At 42.4% G+C, this 17,662-nt stretch overlaps 1 protein-coding gene across 1 annotated transcript in view; it reads left to right on the top strand.

Annotated features, from left to right (window-relative positions):
• The window catches only part of MDN1 (midasin AAA ATPase 1), a 175,456-nt gene extending 158,935 nt beyond the window's left edge, over window positions 1–16,521 (top strand). The window contains exons 89-102 of the mRNA XM_058734705.1: window positions 1,066–1,388; window positions 1,862–2,038; window positions 3,124–3,225; window positions 3,930–4,131; window positions 5,233–5,397; window positions 7,159–7,322; window positions 8,067–8,156; window positions 9,067–9,182; window positions 9,770–9,944; window positions 11,582–11,655; window positions 11,749–11,863; window positions 12,743–12,806; window positions 14,222–14,364; window positions 15,117–16,521. Coding sequence (XP_058590688.1) covers window positions 1,066–1,388; window positions 1,862–2,038; window positions 3,124–3,225; window positions 3,930–4,131; window positions 5,233–5,397; window positions 7,159–7,322; window positions 8,067–8,156; window positions 9,067–9,182; window positions 9,770–9,944; window positions 11,582–11,655; window positions 11,749–11,863; window positions 12,743–12,806; window positions 14,222–14,364; window positions 15,117–15,305 — 2,099 coding nt within the window. The 3' untranslated portion in view covers window positions 15,306–16,521. The remainder of the gene's footprint in view (window positions 1–1,065; window positions 1,389–1,861; window positions 2,039–3,123; window positions 3,226–3,929; window positions 4,132–5,232; window positions 5,398–7,158; window positions 7,323–8,066; window positions 8,157–9,066; window positions 9,183–9,769; window positions 9,945–11,581; window positions 11,656–11,748; window positions 11,864–12,742; window positions 12,807–14,221; window positions 14,365–15,116) is intronic.
• The last annotated feature ends 1,141 nt before the right edge of the window (window positions 16,522–17,662 follow it).

Here is a 17,662-nt window from a genome sequence, read left to right as displayed (position 1 = left end):
GTGAGATCATGACCTGAGCCGGAGTCAGACACCCAACCAACTGAGCCACCCAGGTGCCCTGGCTCTTAAGATTTTAAAATGCATTTTCCATGTTTAAAGTATTTAGTAATTAAAAAACAACAAATTAGTGAACTATTTAACCGGAATCATTTGGTTGGAGATTTGATAGAGGCTTTCCTCATGCTAAGAACAAGTCTTCACTCTTTGAATCTCTAGCTTACTTTTTTTTTCCTTCATTTTCATATAACTTTATTATAGAAGGAAAAGAAAATCTCCCAAAATCTATAAAGGCCAAACTTCTTACATTAAATTCTAGCTGACTTTTTAAGCACTAAGTTGTTGCTTCAGAGGTCATTTCATTACCATATAATTTTGGAATCTGACTTCATCCTTAAATTCAACAAGTAAGCCAGCATGAAATTAAGAAAATTAAAGAATTATTTGCTAACAAAGTGACTGTGATTCTGAAGTGTCCAAAGTATAGGAATAGAACTTCTCTTAATAAAACTTTTCCAAATAAGATTGTTTCCATTGAATGTATGTTGTACTTTCTATTTATGATAAAGAAGGATGTCTACCAGTTATTCCCAAGGATAATGTCATTTCCTATTTTTGGTCTAAAAATGTCCCTATTGTGGCAGCTCTCAGGATTTTTTAGTGGATTACTTAGAGTTTGTTAATGGAATGCACCATCCAAACAACTGTATGTAAAATATTAAGTGTGGTTTAGAGCAGGTGTGGACTAAACTTTTTCTGTAGAGTCAGGTAATAAATATATCAGATTTTACAGGCCATAAACTGAGACAGGGGTTGCAAAAACTCTGCTGTTGTAGTAGTGTGAAAGCAGCCATAGACAATACAGAATGGGTGGAGTAAACACATAAGGAAATAGATATGGCCGTATTCCAGTAAAACTTTATTTACAGAAATATGTCGGCCAGATTTGGCTCTTAGGACATAGTTTGCCAGTTCCTGGCTTGAGACTAATAAACACTTGTGTTAACTCCATCCCATGTTAAATCATGTTAAATTTGGTGTTCTTTCTTTTTGTTGTTATGTATCCAGAAGATAATCCTTTGGAAATCAAAGAAAAGCCAATCGATACTGAAGAAGCAGGTCATGAAGCTGAGGAAATAAAGGAACAGACCGAGGCTGACCACAGTGAAGGTCAGGGTCAACCTGAACCTGAAGAAGGCCCCAGTGAAGATGATAAGGGTGAGGGAGAAGAAGAGATGGACACAGGAGCTGATGACCAAGATAAAGACACTGCTGAACATCCTGAAGAAAACTCAGACGATGAGCGTCAGTCTGTGGAGGACAAGGACAAGGAAGCCAATGAGGAAAGTGCAGACAATGGCGTTCCTGTTGACCAAGGTCTCCAGCCCCAGGTATTGTAAGGTCTTTGGCTTGTCTCATGTTAAAAGTAATAGTGAGGAAGGGGCGCCCGGTTGGCTCAGTTGGTTAAGTGTCCAACTTCAACTCAGGTCATGATCTCGCAGTTCATGAGTTCAAGCGCCACATTGGGCTCTGTGCTGGTGGTGCAGAGCCTGCTTGGGATTCTCTGTGTCTCTCTGTCCCTTCCCCACTTGCCCTCTTTCTCAAAATAAATAAATAAACTTAAAATAAAAAAATAATTGTGGGGGAGAGTTTACCTTATTCCGATCAGAATCTTTTAGGATACTTCTCTATCACCAGGTGGCGCTGCTGAGCAGCTTTAAGTTTCTGTTTAAGACCCTTTCTGGCCATTACCCTCCCTGCAGTCTCCCCATGGTGAGCAGTGGGGCACCTGCCAGTTGTAGTGGTCCCCTACCTCATATTCTTCCCCCAGTGCATTTTAATGTGGTGTTTGCTTACCCTGCAGAAGCAGGAAGAAGAAGAAGAAGGGAGCGGGGAAAACTCTGACACAGAGGAGCAGGTGCCAGAGGCCACGGAAAGGGAAGAACACGATTCCTGCGGGCAGACCGGGGTGGAGAGTGTGCAGAGTGCACAGGCTATGGAGCTGGCTGGGGCCGCGCCCGAAAAGGAGCAGGGAAAGGAGGTGATAGGCCCTTACTGCTTCTGCCAGCTGCCTCTATTGGGGGGGGGGGGGGTCGTCTCTGTTCCCTGTGTGAAATCATGACCCATTTAGCTGTAGTTGGATTATGTGTGATTTTGTTTTGTAGTTGACATCTAAAAGATCATCTCTCATTCTTTGGGAAATGATCGGATACCTGATTTTATATGCCTCTCAGAACAAACCCTAGAATATTTGCTACACTGTATTTAAGTATTGTGCTTAATGAGAAAAAGCTATTAAACTCATAGTTCTTTGTGGGAGAACAGGTTCATGTTAATTTTTAGAAAGCTCCCAAGGAAAGAAAGGTTGCATTTAGACTTCATATAGTAATATGCCTCAAATAGTGTTTCCTTTTTCCTTGCTGTTCACCAGGCTCTAAAAGTTGTAACTTAAAAAGCAAAAGCACTTCTTTATTTCTTGAGCCAGAGTGATGTGCTGTGTATGGCCACAGTCCAGGTGACTGGCATGCTGTGGAAAGAGCACTGACAGAGGACCTGCTCTGGTGACTCTCAACAGCTCCTTAAGCCTCATTGAGCCCAGTTCTCTCACCAGTAATAACACCTGTTTATACTTCTTGTGCCCCCCTCCACCATGTTTATTGAGCACCCATTAGGTGATGCTAAGCATTTTCATTACTTCAGGTCCTCACAGTAGTCCTGTAAGATAGCTGGTTAGTGTTCTTACGACATTCTCCATTTTATATTTGAGTTAAGCTGCAGTAAAGTGAAATGACAATCTCAAGGGTATACAGCTGGTTGATGGCAGAGTCTGGTTTCTAGTCGAGGTCTGTCCTGCCTTCAGAGTAAGCCATTACAATCCTGGAAACAAGGAACTAATCAGCCTTACATAGCGAAGTCACTCAAGAGGGTAACATATCTGGATATAGATGCTCCTGTTTTTGCCCACAGGCCAGGCCTTAGTCATGGCTCAGCTCCGGACCAGGGAGGCAGTTATATCATGTGACTCTGAGAGGAGAATAACAGAGAAGCTATGCGAACTACAGCCCAGTAAGCAGGTGTTTGTATAGCATCTTCCACCCTCACTCTCTCATGGCTTGGATTTCACAGGAGCACGGGAGTGGAGCTGCAGATGCAAACCAGGCAGAAGGCCACCAATCCAACTTCATTGCTCGATTGGCTTCCCAGAAACAGACCAGGAAGGACACACAGGTCTCTATCACTCTTCAGCGAAACTTAGGTGAAGGCTGCATCTGGAAAGGATGTGCTAAGTGTAGTGGTTTTTTTAAAAAAAGCCACGTTCCCAGGCTTTGCCGTCTCACCAAACCTGATGATAGCCTCAGCAAGCAGATCAGGACCGTGGGGCTTTCCCATTGGAACCTGGGGCTTTTTCCCCATGTGGGTGCATGTACACACACACACACACACACACACACACACGCACGCACACACTCCTCCTTATTCTTGTTATGCAGCCTAAGGGCCAGTTGTTGGGTGCTGTTGCCTAGGACTAGCCAGTCTTTTTTCCACCGTCATTACTCTTCTGTGTTTTAAAAATTAGGTTTTTAAAAACATGGTATAATTCATGTACATGATTTATGAAATTCATATATAAAAACAATCCCCTAAAAAGCTTCCATCTTATTCCTGTTTTCAAGTCACCCAAGAGTAAACTGGTGCTACCAGTTTTATTTTAAAGATATTTTTGCATATGTAACATATTTCAGATACAAAGTATATCATAGAGGTTATCCTGAATTTGTGTATAGATACATGACCATTCTTCTTAACTGCCTCGTTGAATTCCATTTTTGTATGGCTGTACGTAATTTAGTTAACCAGCCCCCTGTGGATAGACATTAGTTTTTTGGCCATTACAGACAAACCTCTAATGAATTTCCTCATATTTCCCACAGAGTTTCAAGAGGAAACCTGGACAGGCTGACAATGAACGCTCCATGGGTGATCACAATGAGCGAGTGCATAAGCGGCTGAGGACTGTGGATATGGAGAGCCACACTGAGCAGGGGCCAGCCCAGCCCCACGCCCAGGTGGAGGACGCAGATGCATTTGAGCACATTAAACAAGGCAGTGACCCTTATGATGCACAGACGTATGGTATGGTTCAGGGAAGGCTTCTCCTTTGTTCACTGAGCTCTCTGAGAGTTTATGCTGTATGTGTGCCCAGCAGATGAACAAATCCATCTTAGGGATGGGAAATGGCTTTTTAAAATGTTTTCTCTCTAGTTCGAATTATGTGGGAATACGGTTTGTTTTTGGTATAAAGGTATCTGTAGACAAGTGCAGGTTTCGGGGTCTAGTGTAAGTCTTTTATATATCCTTGATAACAGCTGCCCGCATCCAAACCTAGTGCTTATCTCTGGGTTTCTGAGACATGGACATTTCTTCATAGTCACAGTGAGGTCACTTCCTGCAATGGCAGGAGCTGTGAACTAGAAATGTGTTTTTCTTATAAGTGAAAAGGAAAAAAAAACTCCACATAAGAAGGGAGTGGTCAGTCATTACTCAGTCTCCTTTTTTAGTTCTCTTGGTGACTTCTTAATATTTCATTCCCAGTATATAAACTCATGTAGATAATATTTATCTTTGAGCACAGTTTCAGAAATGATTGCTCTATCATGAATTACCTTATTTCTCTCTTCACTTTTTAGAAAAAAAAAAAGCAGTAATAATAATTTGCTACCATGAATTGAGCTCTTACTTTGTACCAAACACTGTACTGAGCCTTTGCTGCATGATCATGGAATTTTTACAATAATTTTAAGATCTACGATATTTCCATTTTATAGATGAGCACACTGAGGCCAGACAAATTTAAGAACTTGTCCAAGATCACAGTGCTTGTCTTCAGCGTTGGTCTTTCTGTGTCCTGTGTTACACTCTTACTCATTACAGTATCTCCACTCATAAGCTGGTAAAGGAGGATAATTCCATTAGCTGCTCTGAGTCATGTGTCCTCCCTGTTTATTCTGGTTCGGTCTCTTGTAATAGCAGTAAAAACCTAGCTAAGCATCCTACTTTTGTGGTAGAGAATAGGCAGTTACATCAAAAGGTCAGTAGGGCATCACAGACAAGCCAAGCATTGTGTTCATGCCATATAGTTGGTCAGCAGGAGAACAGCATTAGTAAGATCTCAGAAGTGAAAAGTGAGAAACCACACCCACACATGTTCTATGTGTTTGTATGCTTTATTGGCAGATGTGGCCAGCAAGGAGCAGCAACAGTCTGCAAAAGATTCCAGCAGGGGTCAGGAGGAGGAGATGGAGGACACTTTCATGGACACAGAGGAGGAAGAGCTCCAAGCAGCAGACACAGAGCAGCTAAAGCCAGAGGAGATCAAGTCAGGGACCACAGTGAGCCCCGGTGGGTCCTATGGTGAACAAATCCCTCCTACGTTCGCTTACAGTAGTCACTTTCGTGTGGTACCATCTGATCTGGTGGTTCTATCTACATCCTGACCCATAGCGTAGGTGTTCATTTGCCTATGAAAATTCCACTCTATCTCACCTAGGAGTCAGAAGGTGGAGGAGTGACGTTGGAGACGCTGTCCTGCAAGGAGACCTCAAAAGCCTGAGTTCTAGGCAGATGCCATCACTCTTCTTTAAATATGTAGAAGAAAAAAAATAGGACACTTACTTCAGTTATGACAGGAAGACGCTTTTGATTATTAGACAGATGTTTTCAATTATATGAAAATACTCAATTTTAGCATAAAATGCAGTAAAATATTTAGAGAAGTAGAATGGGGAAAATGCATGTGTAAAAGTAACCAAACTTCTTGCATATAGTTCCATTTCATAGTTGACCAAGTGTTATTACTGGATAATTTATTTAAAAAATAAAAAAGAGGGGCGCCTGGGTGGCGCAGTCGGTTAAGCGTCCGACTTCAGCCAGGTCACGATCTCGCGGTCTGTGAGTTCGAGCCCCGCATCAGGCTCTGGGCTGATGGCTCGGAGCCTTGAGCCTGGAGCCTGTTTCCGATTCTGTGTCTCCCTCTCTCTCTGCCCCTCCCCTGTTCATGCTCTGTCTCTCTCTGTCCCAAAAATAAATAAAAAAAAATGTTGAAAAAAAAAAAATTAAAAAAAAAAATAAAAAATAAAAAAAAAAAATAAAAAAGACATGAATTTAACACACTAAAAAATAACTTTATCAGCAGTGGAATAAATACACATTCAAAAGAACTTGCAAATTGAAAAGCCTTTTTTCCCCTGCTTCCTGTCCTCTCAGAGGTTTTAGAAGCATTGACTGTGTCATTATATGACAGTGGGAATGGCATAGCTCTGATGAAAACTCAAAATCCAGACTTTGCCTCTTACTCACATTATAGGCTGAGGCATATTATCCATATTTTCTTTGCCTCAGTTTCCTCATCTGTAAAATGGAACTAGGATTTATTTATTTATTTAATTTTATTTTATTTATCTTTTTAACATTTATTTATCTTTGAGAGAGAAAGAGTGTGAGTGGGGGAGGAGCAGAGAGAGAGGGAGACATAGAATCTGAAGCAGGCTCCAGGCTCTGAGCCCCGATGTGGGGTTCGAACTCACTGACTCCGAGATCATGACCTGAGCTGAAGTAGGATGCTCAACTGACTGAGCCACCCAGGCACCCCTATTTATTTTTTTTAATTTGAGAGAGCACGTGCATGCAGGTTGGGGAGAGGGGCAGAGAGGGAGAGAGAGAATCCCAAGCAGGCTCAACGCTCAGTGCAGAGCCCAATGGGAGGCTGGATCCCATAAACCATGAGATCACAACCTAAGCCGAAATCAAGAGTTGGATGCCTAACGGACTCAGCCACCCAGGCATCCCTAGTTTTTATTTTCATCAAAGTTTTACGTGCATGTATTTTAAAGAGTCACACACTACACAGTGCAGTCTCCCCTATCCCCCTCCCTCCCAGAAGAGCCACCTTCAACCTCACGGTGGGGAGGAGAGAAGGTCAGGGGAGTAAGAATTGGCAGTGAATATCCCAAAGAGAAAGAACATGTAGAACTTGTATGGGGAAACGTGCTGGGGAGTGAAGGAGTGAAGTGTGAGTAATCGTTAAGATCGGCAGGCAATCTCGGAGACTCAGTCTGTGTGTAATATCAGAGTAAGTAAAACAGTGTCCTTGTATACAAATAGGCTATGATGAGGTGGACATGGAGACCCACACTGTTAGAACAGAAGAAGACCAAGATCCCAGGACCGACATATCCCATGGGGAGACAGAGGATATGAAACCAGAGAGAAGCCAAGATTCGACCATTCACACAGCCCATCAGTTCCTTGTGGACACAGTTTTCCAGGTGCTAAAATTTTCACAAATTATTGCTATGATAAGTTAACAAAATGTAATTATAAACTGGTTTAAAATTTTTGTCTTTAGAACTTCATGGAATATCTGGTTATTTGGGGGCCTCTCATCCTTGTCAAAGTGTTTAGGAAAACAGTTGGTATGACCACTTCTCTAAACAGATCACACCGTTCCGGCAGTTGATCCCAGGGTCAGAGTGGGTGCCCCAACCTGGCTGTGATGGTGTGTCTGGTTCTCCAGCCTCAGGCTCGCAGATCTAGATCTGCTCTTCCCATGTTCAGCATCCTTATGTGAGGAGCTGTACGTAACAATTCAGTTCATGCTGACGAAGTAGCAAGAATATTTGGCTTAATGCCTGCATTTAGGAAAAGCAGATTTAACTGAGTTGTTTTCCCGAATCGTTTGACTTAATAGCAGTCTAGATTATTCAGACTTATTCATTATTCATTATTATCAAAATTATTCATTTTGATATTGATAACTTTGTGGAGTTTTTGTTTTTATTTTGCTGGATAGATTTCTTCTAAATGGTAAAACTTCCTTTATCTTGTCTCTACACAAAGGGAAATAGAAGAATAGTTGTCTGGCATCTTATTGTGCCATCAAATTTGCTTACGCTTTGTGTCTCAGGGGCATGTATTTGTAGTTCATACTACTGGGAAGAAGGCAGCCAGTGATATAATGAGTTGGCGATTTCAATCTAGGCTGCCTCTTATCTGTGGCTTTTTCTTCTTAGCCCATTTTAAAAGATGTCAGTGAGCTAAGACAGGAGCTGGAGAGGCAGCTGGAAACATGGCATCCACACGAATCTGGAAACCCAGAAGAAGTAAGTCACCAGTCTTTTCATAAGATATCTTGATTTTCTTTTTTTTTAAGTTACAGCAAGCTTAACAGGTTCTTAGCACCAATTACCTTTGTAAAAGGGACTGAGTATATGAAGACTGTAATTACAGTCTGAAGCCTAAGTCTTTCCAGTGCTTTCTGCCTACTTTGCCACTAGACATGTAGTTTAATTAAACCACAGAAAAGCTGATGTGTTTATTTCCTTTAATTTCTCTTGCTAGCTCTATGAGTTATAACAGATATGACATTGGTTGTGAAATGAGGCAAAATGTGTCATCCTCACAGTAGGCCACCTGGAATATTGCTGGCTGACTTAACGTGGCAGCATAGCTTAAACAGAAGCTTCATTTTTAATGAGTTTGCATCCTGAATTTACTGTATTATCCATGTTTGTATTTTGTGCCTATAATCATCATTCCTACTACACACCTGTATGAGGGCTCTGTCATACTTGGAGCTTTGTGTCTGGGAAAGAAGCACACTGTTGAGATTGGCACTCATCATTTTTGCTTTTGAAACTTGACCCTGAGAGCCCACGATTAAGTGGCTGGATCTGCTGGCACCAAAAGTACCCACTCACAGCTCCCCACCCATGCAGAATGTGCAGTTTATCCTCTTCGTAGGTGATGAGAATTAGTTGTTGATTTGGTCATGCAATCCAATATTTTCTGCCTTGTTGTTTCACCCTTTCTCATTCGGAACTGTGAGTTGTGGTTTTGGTAGAAGATGAGACATTTTTAGGATGTGGACTGGATGGCAGCCTGCCGAGTTGGCTTCTGTTGACAAGAGTTCACGTGGGTCATTTTCTGCTACTCTGTTTCAAGTGTCTTCTTGCTGTAAATGACTTGGCTGGCTCTGATGTTGTAAGAGTCACTTCTATGTCGTTGTCACAGGAGAAGGCTGCAGTGCAGATGTGGCAGAGTTACCTGGCCGTAACTGCGCCTCTTTCCCAACAGTTGTGTGAACAGCTTCGTCTCATATTAGAGCCTACCCAGGCCGCCAAGCTGAAGTAAGTCTTCTCCACTAAGCACACCCACTGTGCCCTGAAAAGATGGCTGTGTCACCTTTTCTATTGAGCTCAGCCCCTAACCAGTTAAAGTACTGGCTTCTAGGTTGCCATTTATGCTGTGTGGGTGTTATTCCATACTTTTTTTCAGGTTCTCTCTAAAAACTGAAGTGTCTGTGAAGTTTGGTACAAGTGCAGTTCCTTTGATTCATTAGCCTCTGATGAGAAAATTGGTTGGTGGAGCCTTTGGGTGGGTGTATGGGCTTGCTGCATGTGTTACTTACCTAGATCTTCGCAAAGGTTTATCCAAACTCATAGTTTCAGATTAGAAAAGAGTCAAAGACTTAATCAGTGCAAACATTCTTTTTCTAATTTTTTAAAACTTGTTGCAGCTTTCGTGGAAGGGCCTGATTATTGTCACATATATAACCAGTTTTTCTGGCTGCACTCCTTTCTCAGTTGATGATGACATTTGAGTGTGTCAGGTTACTGGTTAAAAGGTATTATAATGTGATCTTATTCTTTAAAAAATTTTTTGGAGGATGAGCAATTGTTAACTAATCTTTGCCCCATTTGGGTAAATTTAATAGAGGAGACTATCGAACTGGGAAGCGGCTGAACATGCGGAAGGTCATTCCATACATTGCTAGTCAATTTCGGAAAGACAAGATTTGGCTTCGAAGGACCAAGCCCAGTAAACGCCAGTATCAGATTTGTTTGGCCATTGATGACTCTTCTAGCATGGTAGACAACCATACCAAACAGGTAAGGAAACACGGGAGCTAAATTTAATGAGAAATTAATGCCAAGCCATGCTCTGTGGCCACCTAAAAGTTTTAAATGTAATCTGGCAAAAAGCACTTTGAAATACCATTACTGTTCTGAGAATGTGCTACTATGTTTGAGAGGACCTAAAATTTTAAAACGAGTTCAAAAGGGCAGTTTTAGGATGTCTCAAATAATTGGTCCCTTACTGTTCGAGACCTTAAAAAAATTTTTTTTTAACATTTATTTATTTTGAGAGAGAGAAAGAGCTCGAGCGGGGCAGGGGCAGAGAGAAAGAGAGAGAGAATCCCAGGCAGGCTGCCCGCTGTCAGCAGAGCCCAACGTGGGGGTTGATTTCACCAACAGTGAGATCATGACCTGAGCCAAAATCAAGAGTCAGATGCTTAACCAACTGAATCACCCAGGCATCCCGAAATTGTTTTTTAGCCTTGCTGTGCTCCTGTCTAGCTGTAGAAGAGTAACTCTGACAGTATTTATTTTCCACAAAACACACTGTACTGGTAAACTGTTTTTTAAGGCCTTGTACAACATATTTGAATATCATTGATTTTTAAAAGGTGTTTCGTGTACATCTCTTTAAGTCTGAAATTAGTTAGTGCTCTAGTAGTATTCACAAAGCTTAAGAGCCTGAATAGAATTAATTACTTATGATACCATTATTATGGACACAGAAGAGTGATGTGTTTTTGTTTTAAAGTTTATATATTTATTTTGAGAGAGAGAGAGCACAAGCACAGGAGGTGCAGATAAAGAGGGAGAGAGAGAGAATCCCAATCAGTTTCCATGCTGACAGTGGACTCAGTCTTACCACTGTGAGATCATAACCTGAGCTGATAACAAGAGTCAGTCACTTAACCAACTCAGCCATCCAGGCACCTGGAAGAGTGATGTTTTTTGCAGTGATGCTATTACCCAGTATGAACCAACGAGCAACCTAAATCCATACTTGTGCTCTGCTGTAAAAAAAAATGTCACCTCTGAACCTAGGTTCAGGTCCAAGCTCCTCACTTACTGCCATATGATATTGGGCAATTTATTTACTTCTTAACATGTCAGTTTCATCTTCTGAACAATGAGGATTTTAACAGTATCCACCTCCTCCAGAGTTGTGAAAACTAAATGAAGTATGTACTGTGTTTAATGCCTAGCACTTGGTATGTATTCAGTAGATGTTAGTTGCTCTAAGTAGCATCATCTTTTTAATGAAATTTAAATTCTAAGACCAGGCTGTCATTTATTTATGAGTTAATAAAATAAACTGGTTTTTAAAATTTTTTGCCTATCTGAGATTACTTTTTATGTAGTTCCCTCACCCCCCTAAAAGGGAAAAATTCTGAAAATTTTATGGACCATATCTCTTAAGATCACTTTTATTAGATGCCTAGAGCAGACCTTTGCTACTGGTATAATGGACTCTGGGTTTCAGGATTTGTGGGATTAGCCAGGGTCTGAGGCCACCATGGCCTCTGGGTTGATTATGAATAGCCATGTTGACATTCCCTGTATGCCATGCAAAAATAACATTTTCTGTGAGACTCTTGGTATAAAAAAGATTGAGAGGCACTGATCTAGAGGATATTCTGATTCCTTCAACCCTTAACCTTCTTATTTCATAGCTGGCATTTGAATCTTTGGCTGTGATTGGAAATGCTCTAACCCTCCTGGAAGTGGGTCAGATTGCTGTGTGCAGGTAAGGGTGCTTTTTAATCCCAGTGGGAAAATCAACTTCCTTTTGTTATGTTGATCACACAAAAAACACTGCATTTGTTTTTTCTATCCGTAGTTTTGGAGAGTCCGTAAAGCTATTACACCCATTCCATGAGCAGTTCAGTGATTTCTCAGGTTCCCAGATTCTGCGGCTCTGCAAATTCCAGCAAAAGAAAACCAAGATTGCTCAGGTATGCTTGTATCACATGTCCTCTGAACAGCCATTCTTCAGTAGCTGTGGGAGAGACATAATTTTTAGCATTCCCTCCTCCCTAGTATGGTGTTAGGACAGGTAAAAATTTCGAGGAAACAATTTCGGGGTGCCAGGGTGGTTCAGTTCTAAACCTCAGGCCATGCACCACTGGAATAGAAACTTCCCTGGCATCCATTAACAAACAGGGTGTGAACTCTTTTTCTGAGTTCCTCAAGGGTTTCTGACTTTACATCACTAATTTTCAGGCTCCCTACTCTTTGAGAGATTTGGAACTTTTGTAGTAATAAACTGTCTCCCCGTACCCTTAATCGGGCCAATTTCTCTCCCCCATTTGACCTAGAGAAGAAATGATGTAAAATAGAGCCAGTGACTTGCTCAGGATGACATAAGTTCAAAACACAGCCCAGGATAATGATTTTGTCCTCTTCATTTTTGCCCTCATCTAGCCTACTTTATGTTGCACTAGACATTTTATGTTTTCTTGCCCTTTTCTGCTCAGCTATTTTCTTCTGAAAGACGACAGCTGTTCTGTTCATTTGGGGGAGTTACTGATGTCTTGTCTTCACCCCCCAGGGGAAGTATTTCTTTTCCTCTAGGGTGTGTTACAGAACACGAGTGGTGTGTGTGCCAGAGACGCATGTCCGTGCTGGAGAATGCCAGTGCCCAGGGGTAGATGCTAGCACTGCAAGGATCATCATCCCCTTTGGATGGGGGGCGGGGAGGGACGGTTTGATTGCCTAGAGATCTGAGATGGTTATTTTGATAATCTCCTGAGTGTCAAAAGTAATTTCAATCTCTGTGACAGTGGGAAGGGTTTTCGTGGTTTTCTAACGGCCTGTCTCTGGTTCTGGTCTAGTTTCTCGAGTCTGTAGCCAGCATGTTTGCAGCTGCTCAGCAGCCCTCCCAGCACGCCAGTCCAGGTGAGCTGCAGTTCTCATCTTTATCCACACAACGCTTTTCTACTGTGTGCATTCACAAGCCACTTGCTTCATGCCACAGAACCCATCTTTTAAAGTGGACGCTGCACAGGAAAAGTTATAAGCAGGAGCTGGAGAGATATTACGCATTCCTGTAATTTGTTACTCAGCCATTTATCCATTCAGAAATTTGTGTTGAACCCATACTCATGAGGCTTATAACCACTGGAGGAATTAGATACTAATTAACTACACCTGGCCCTTGAACAATGCGGTAGCAGGGTGGGGGTGGGGGGTAGGAGCACCAAGCCCCTGCACAGTTGAAAATCCGTGTATAACTTTTGATTCCTCAAAAACTTAGTTACTCATAGCCTACTGTTGACCTGAAGTCTTTACTGATAACATAATGAGCAATTTTGCATATTATATGTATTTTATACTGTATCCTTACAGCAAAGTAAGCTAAAGAGAAGAAAAGGTTAAGGAAATCATAAGGAAGAGAAAGTATATATGCAGTGCCATACAGTAAGATACGCACATATAAGTGGACCTGCTCACACACTTCAGACCTGTGTTGTTCAAGGGTCAACTGTAGTTTGTTATAACAGAGTTAAGCGTTGTGAAGGAGGAGAAAGGTGTAGGATTTTAGTATAAAGAATATTTTGTAATATTTTAATAACGGAGGGAAGCAGGGGAGGACATAATTCAGAAACCAGCTAATCCAACCATGATTGACTTAGGGCTTGAAACACACCAGTTCTGTATCTAGCTCTTCCTCAAATCTCTCAATCTTGATCGTTTCATGGAGAACCTTCCTATTTGAAGCATGTCCTTCACACCTCTCAACACTCACTAAACTTCCTTGAGAGAAAGACTGCCCTCGTGCACTGTATGTAGTCTTCCATTGGAAACATTATAGGTAAACCATGAATACAAACTTTAAAAAATTATTTTAATGGCCCCTTCTACTTAAGTTTTCTTTTAAGTGAGTCAATTTTAAGAGGAGAAAAATACCCAGATTAGGTACAAGAAATTTGGAAGACCCAGTTCCAGGTTTCTGATTTAGGCACTTTTCTTCTAATGGCCTACTCAATATTGCCATTTTTATACTTTATAGCCATGAGTATATGTTTAATTCTTGTATGTTGTTATACAATGAAATTGATCTAATGTGATAGGGAAATTGTTTTATTGACCGAAGCTTCATATGTCTGTGTAGCCTTGTGTCCGACTGTGGCATCTAATGTCCCATTTTAGAGGTCACTTTTGCTTATGTCCAGAATTCATCAGTTTCAGATGTCTGTTTAGTGTCGGCTTTCTCTGTGCTATTAACCTATTTGTCTTTAGGTAGCTTGGAGTTGTTAACAGTGGGATCTTCATTTTGTTCCCTTCCTCTCCTGCTGTATGTTCTACTACAGAAAACGCACAGCTCCTCCTGGTGGTCTCTGATGGACGCGGCCTTTTCCTCGAGGGCAAAGACAGAGTCCTGGCAGCAGTCCAGGCTGCCCGGAATGCTAACATCTTTGTCATTTTTGTTGTATTGGACAATCCCAGTTCACGGGTGAGTGATTACTAAAACCTGCTTTTGGGGATAAAGTGGGGATACCCTTCATCATGTTCTATCTGAAATATGGCCTAGGTCACACCTTAACTCCTTATGTTCTGCCGGACACTATCCTAGGCACTGTATTTTTTGTTAATACTCCCACTTTACAGTGAAGGACAGAAACACAGGTCATAGGTCAAGAAAGCCAGAATTCGGACATTCCAGAGACCACCCTCTTAACCACTTGCTGTGTCAATTCCTGCTCTAGTGGGTCATCCTTTCCCTCTGTACTGTCTCATTTCCGGTACTGCAGCCTTGATGATGGGCCTTGTCTACTTCGAACTATACACCAGCCCTTTCCAGTTACTGGTATCCTAGCAGTGCCCTTCTCAGAGCAGGAAGCATCAGTTGCTAAGTGAAAGACCCCCACAGGCAGCTCTGTTCCAGGCGAAGCGTGGTCTCTGCAGGTCACATTAAGGCCTGGATAACAAGTAAGAAGATTTAATGTGAATTACTCCAAGTAGAAAATGGGAACTTGGGTTTTCTGGTCTCTCCCTCTCTTTCAGTGTCCATTCTCCTGGAAGGGGTGCTCAGAGATCTGCCTCCTCTTTAATGAAAGTTCTGCAAATTATTTCTTAATAATAAAAGCTAATTTTATATTACGAGTTAGATACAGGAGACCTAAAAACTATTAGCAAAAGAGATCAGGGAAGAGCTAGCCAAGGATATTGGTTTGGTTTTTATTTCAAAATGTCTCCTGTTTACAGGATTCGATCTTGGACATCAAAGTGCCCATATTTAAAGGACCTGGAGAGATGCCTGAAATCCGATCCTACATGGAAGAGTTCCCATTCCCATTCTACATCATCCTTCGCGATGTGAACACGCTCCCTGAGACGCTCAGTGATGCTCTTAGGCAGTGGTTTGAGTTGGTGGCAGCCTCTGACCACCTGTAGGGAAGGAACACAGTATAAAGTGAGACTTTACACCACAGTCAGACTTTGGCGCCTCCAGGCCGTTGCTCCCTCTTTTGGACAACTGCTTCCGAACTCACAGCTCTAAAATGTTATTTTATCTTAGATCTGATTTATAAAGATTCATCTAATAGCTGCAGACAGTTTTTATTACAATGTACACTTTATCTTATAATGTGCTTTCAGAGCCTGGCCGGCCTCGGCCTCTGCTGTTGCCCCGGCTACAGCCGTAACAAACCCAGGGCAGCGGCCGGTGTCTGGACCTGGAAGCCCCGGGCCAAGAGGAGGCCAGGGCCCAGCTGCTGCCCCCCTGGAGGAGTAGCTGCTGGGAGAATGGGACCGTCCCAGTCCTTTGGACAAAGGACCACAGGCAGCTGCCCTTGTGACCTTGCTCTGAGGCTCCGCCTTGCCGATCCCACAATGTGTATCTAAATGCCGTCAAGAGGCTGAGACAGCTGCAGCTTTCTAGAGGCTCGAGTGCGTGTGTTTTGTCATTGTGCTTCATGTGCAGGGAACTACCTTCTCTTTGAGGGTTAGGGTGTGTGTGCTCTTACAAAGCAACCAGATAGCATAGGAGCCCAGGTAAGCCGAAAAATGACCCTCGGGCTGTGTAAAAATGAAGTGGCTTTTCTGTGCCGTCCTTTGCATTTGCTGCTGCGGGAGACTATGCAATGATGGAAAAGTGATTTTCCCTTTGGTTATTTCATTCTCTCAGCGCCATGGTCCCTGGTGTCGTAGTAATTTATTTCTTTAGTTCATTTTTTTCTTAACCGTTAAGGGGAAGAATATTCCTCACACTGCTTTCAAGCTGGACTGAGCCAGTCTCATTCTGGAAAAGAAATGCCGTGTTTAAGAAAACTAAGCTACTTCCCCCCCCAGTTAAACTACATCAATGATTTTTAGACAGTTTTTACTTGGCCAGAAAGCACTGATTGAATACTTGAAATTGTTGCTGTGTTCTATTTAAGTTGTCAGAATGTCGTTTTGTAGACAACATGCCATCACGTAATCGTCTCCCGTTTGTTTTCAAGTTACACTGTGAAGTTTGCCACATTTTTGAGGTGGTCATCGAAGACACAGATTGCTTGTTGTTTAACCAAGTGTCCTAAAGCATGTACCTGAAGTTATATCATTTTTTATTCTAAAAAGCTATGCAGCTTATATTCTGAAAATTATTAAATATATACCACTGTTGTAATTTGTGACCAGTTTAAGTGTTTGAGAGGTGGAAAGTGTAGAGAGTGAGTGGGAGAGAATCTGAAGCAGGCTCAGCGTGGAGCCCAATCTCACAACCCTGAGATCACGACCTGAGCCAAAATCCAAGAATCAGACAGACTCACCAAGCATCCCTGCAACCATTCTTAATGGGACACAACAGGTGTGTAAAAGGTGTGCTAAGGGAATGATCTTGTCTGCTGGATCAGCGGTCACTAGCTTACGCTGGACCCACCACCTTAGTGGCTTCCTGAAATAAGGGTTTATTTCTCGCTTGTGTTTCATGTCCATGGTGGGTGAGCTGCCCACCATGCTCTGGCCTTGTGGCACAGGAAAGGGTAAGTTGGTGGAAAACAATGGCTTGTACAGATTTTGCTCCAAAATGACACGTTTCATTGGCCATAGCCGTCTATACTGGGTCTGAAAGGGAAAGACACCAACATTCTGATGTGGTCTGTCATATGTACCTTTGAAATCAGACCGTCTAAACTGAAACCTCCCTGCTGATACCCAAGAGTCTCATTTGCAGCTTGTGCTGTGATGGGAAATGTGGGAGCAGTCCCAGGAGACCTATCGGAACTGTGACGGGGTGAGGGTAAGCAGCATGATGCACTTGAGTCACTGAGCAGGAGTTAGAGGGTATGCTTGCTTTCACTTGGAGCTTAACCATTATAGCTGCCTTACGTAGTCTTCATCCAAACCCCAATCTTGTCTGGTCTTTTATCCCGTCTTCATTCTCTGCTGACTACACCTGGACACTCTTATTTTAGAGAACCCCAAGCAGGCTCCATGCTCCATGTGGAGCCCCCCCACATGGGCGCCCACAACCCTGGAATCATAACCTGAGCCAAAAATCAAGAGTCCGATGCTCAACTGACTGAGCCACCCAGGCACCCTTGGAGCGCTTTTTATCTGTAGTCTGGACTACTGTGGTGGTAGCCCAGACAAGTTGCGTTGCCTGCTTCATCTTCTCATAACATCCAAGAAAGAGATCATGCTTCTAGGGTGACCTCTCCTGTCCCTTCTCTCACAGAATTCCCACCACAGAAGGTTCTGGTTACAGCAAATGAGAAGTCCTGGAATCTGCTAGCATCCTAGGTGTCCTTTGGAATTTTCTTACCTAA

The sequence above is a fragment of the Neofelis nebulosa genome, chromosome 6 (assembly GCF_028018385.1).
Source record: "Neofelis nebulosa isolate mNeoNeb1 chromosome 6, mNeoNeb1.pri, whole genome shotgun sequence".
NCBI classification, from domain to species: Eukaryota; Metazoa; Chordata; class Mammalia; order Carnivora; family Felidae; genus Neofelis; species Neofelis nebulosa.
Note: the sequence above shows the minus strand (reverse complement) of the source record. Positions and strands in the feature narration are given on the sequence as shown.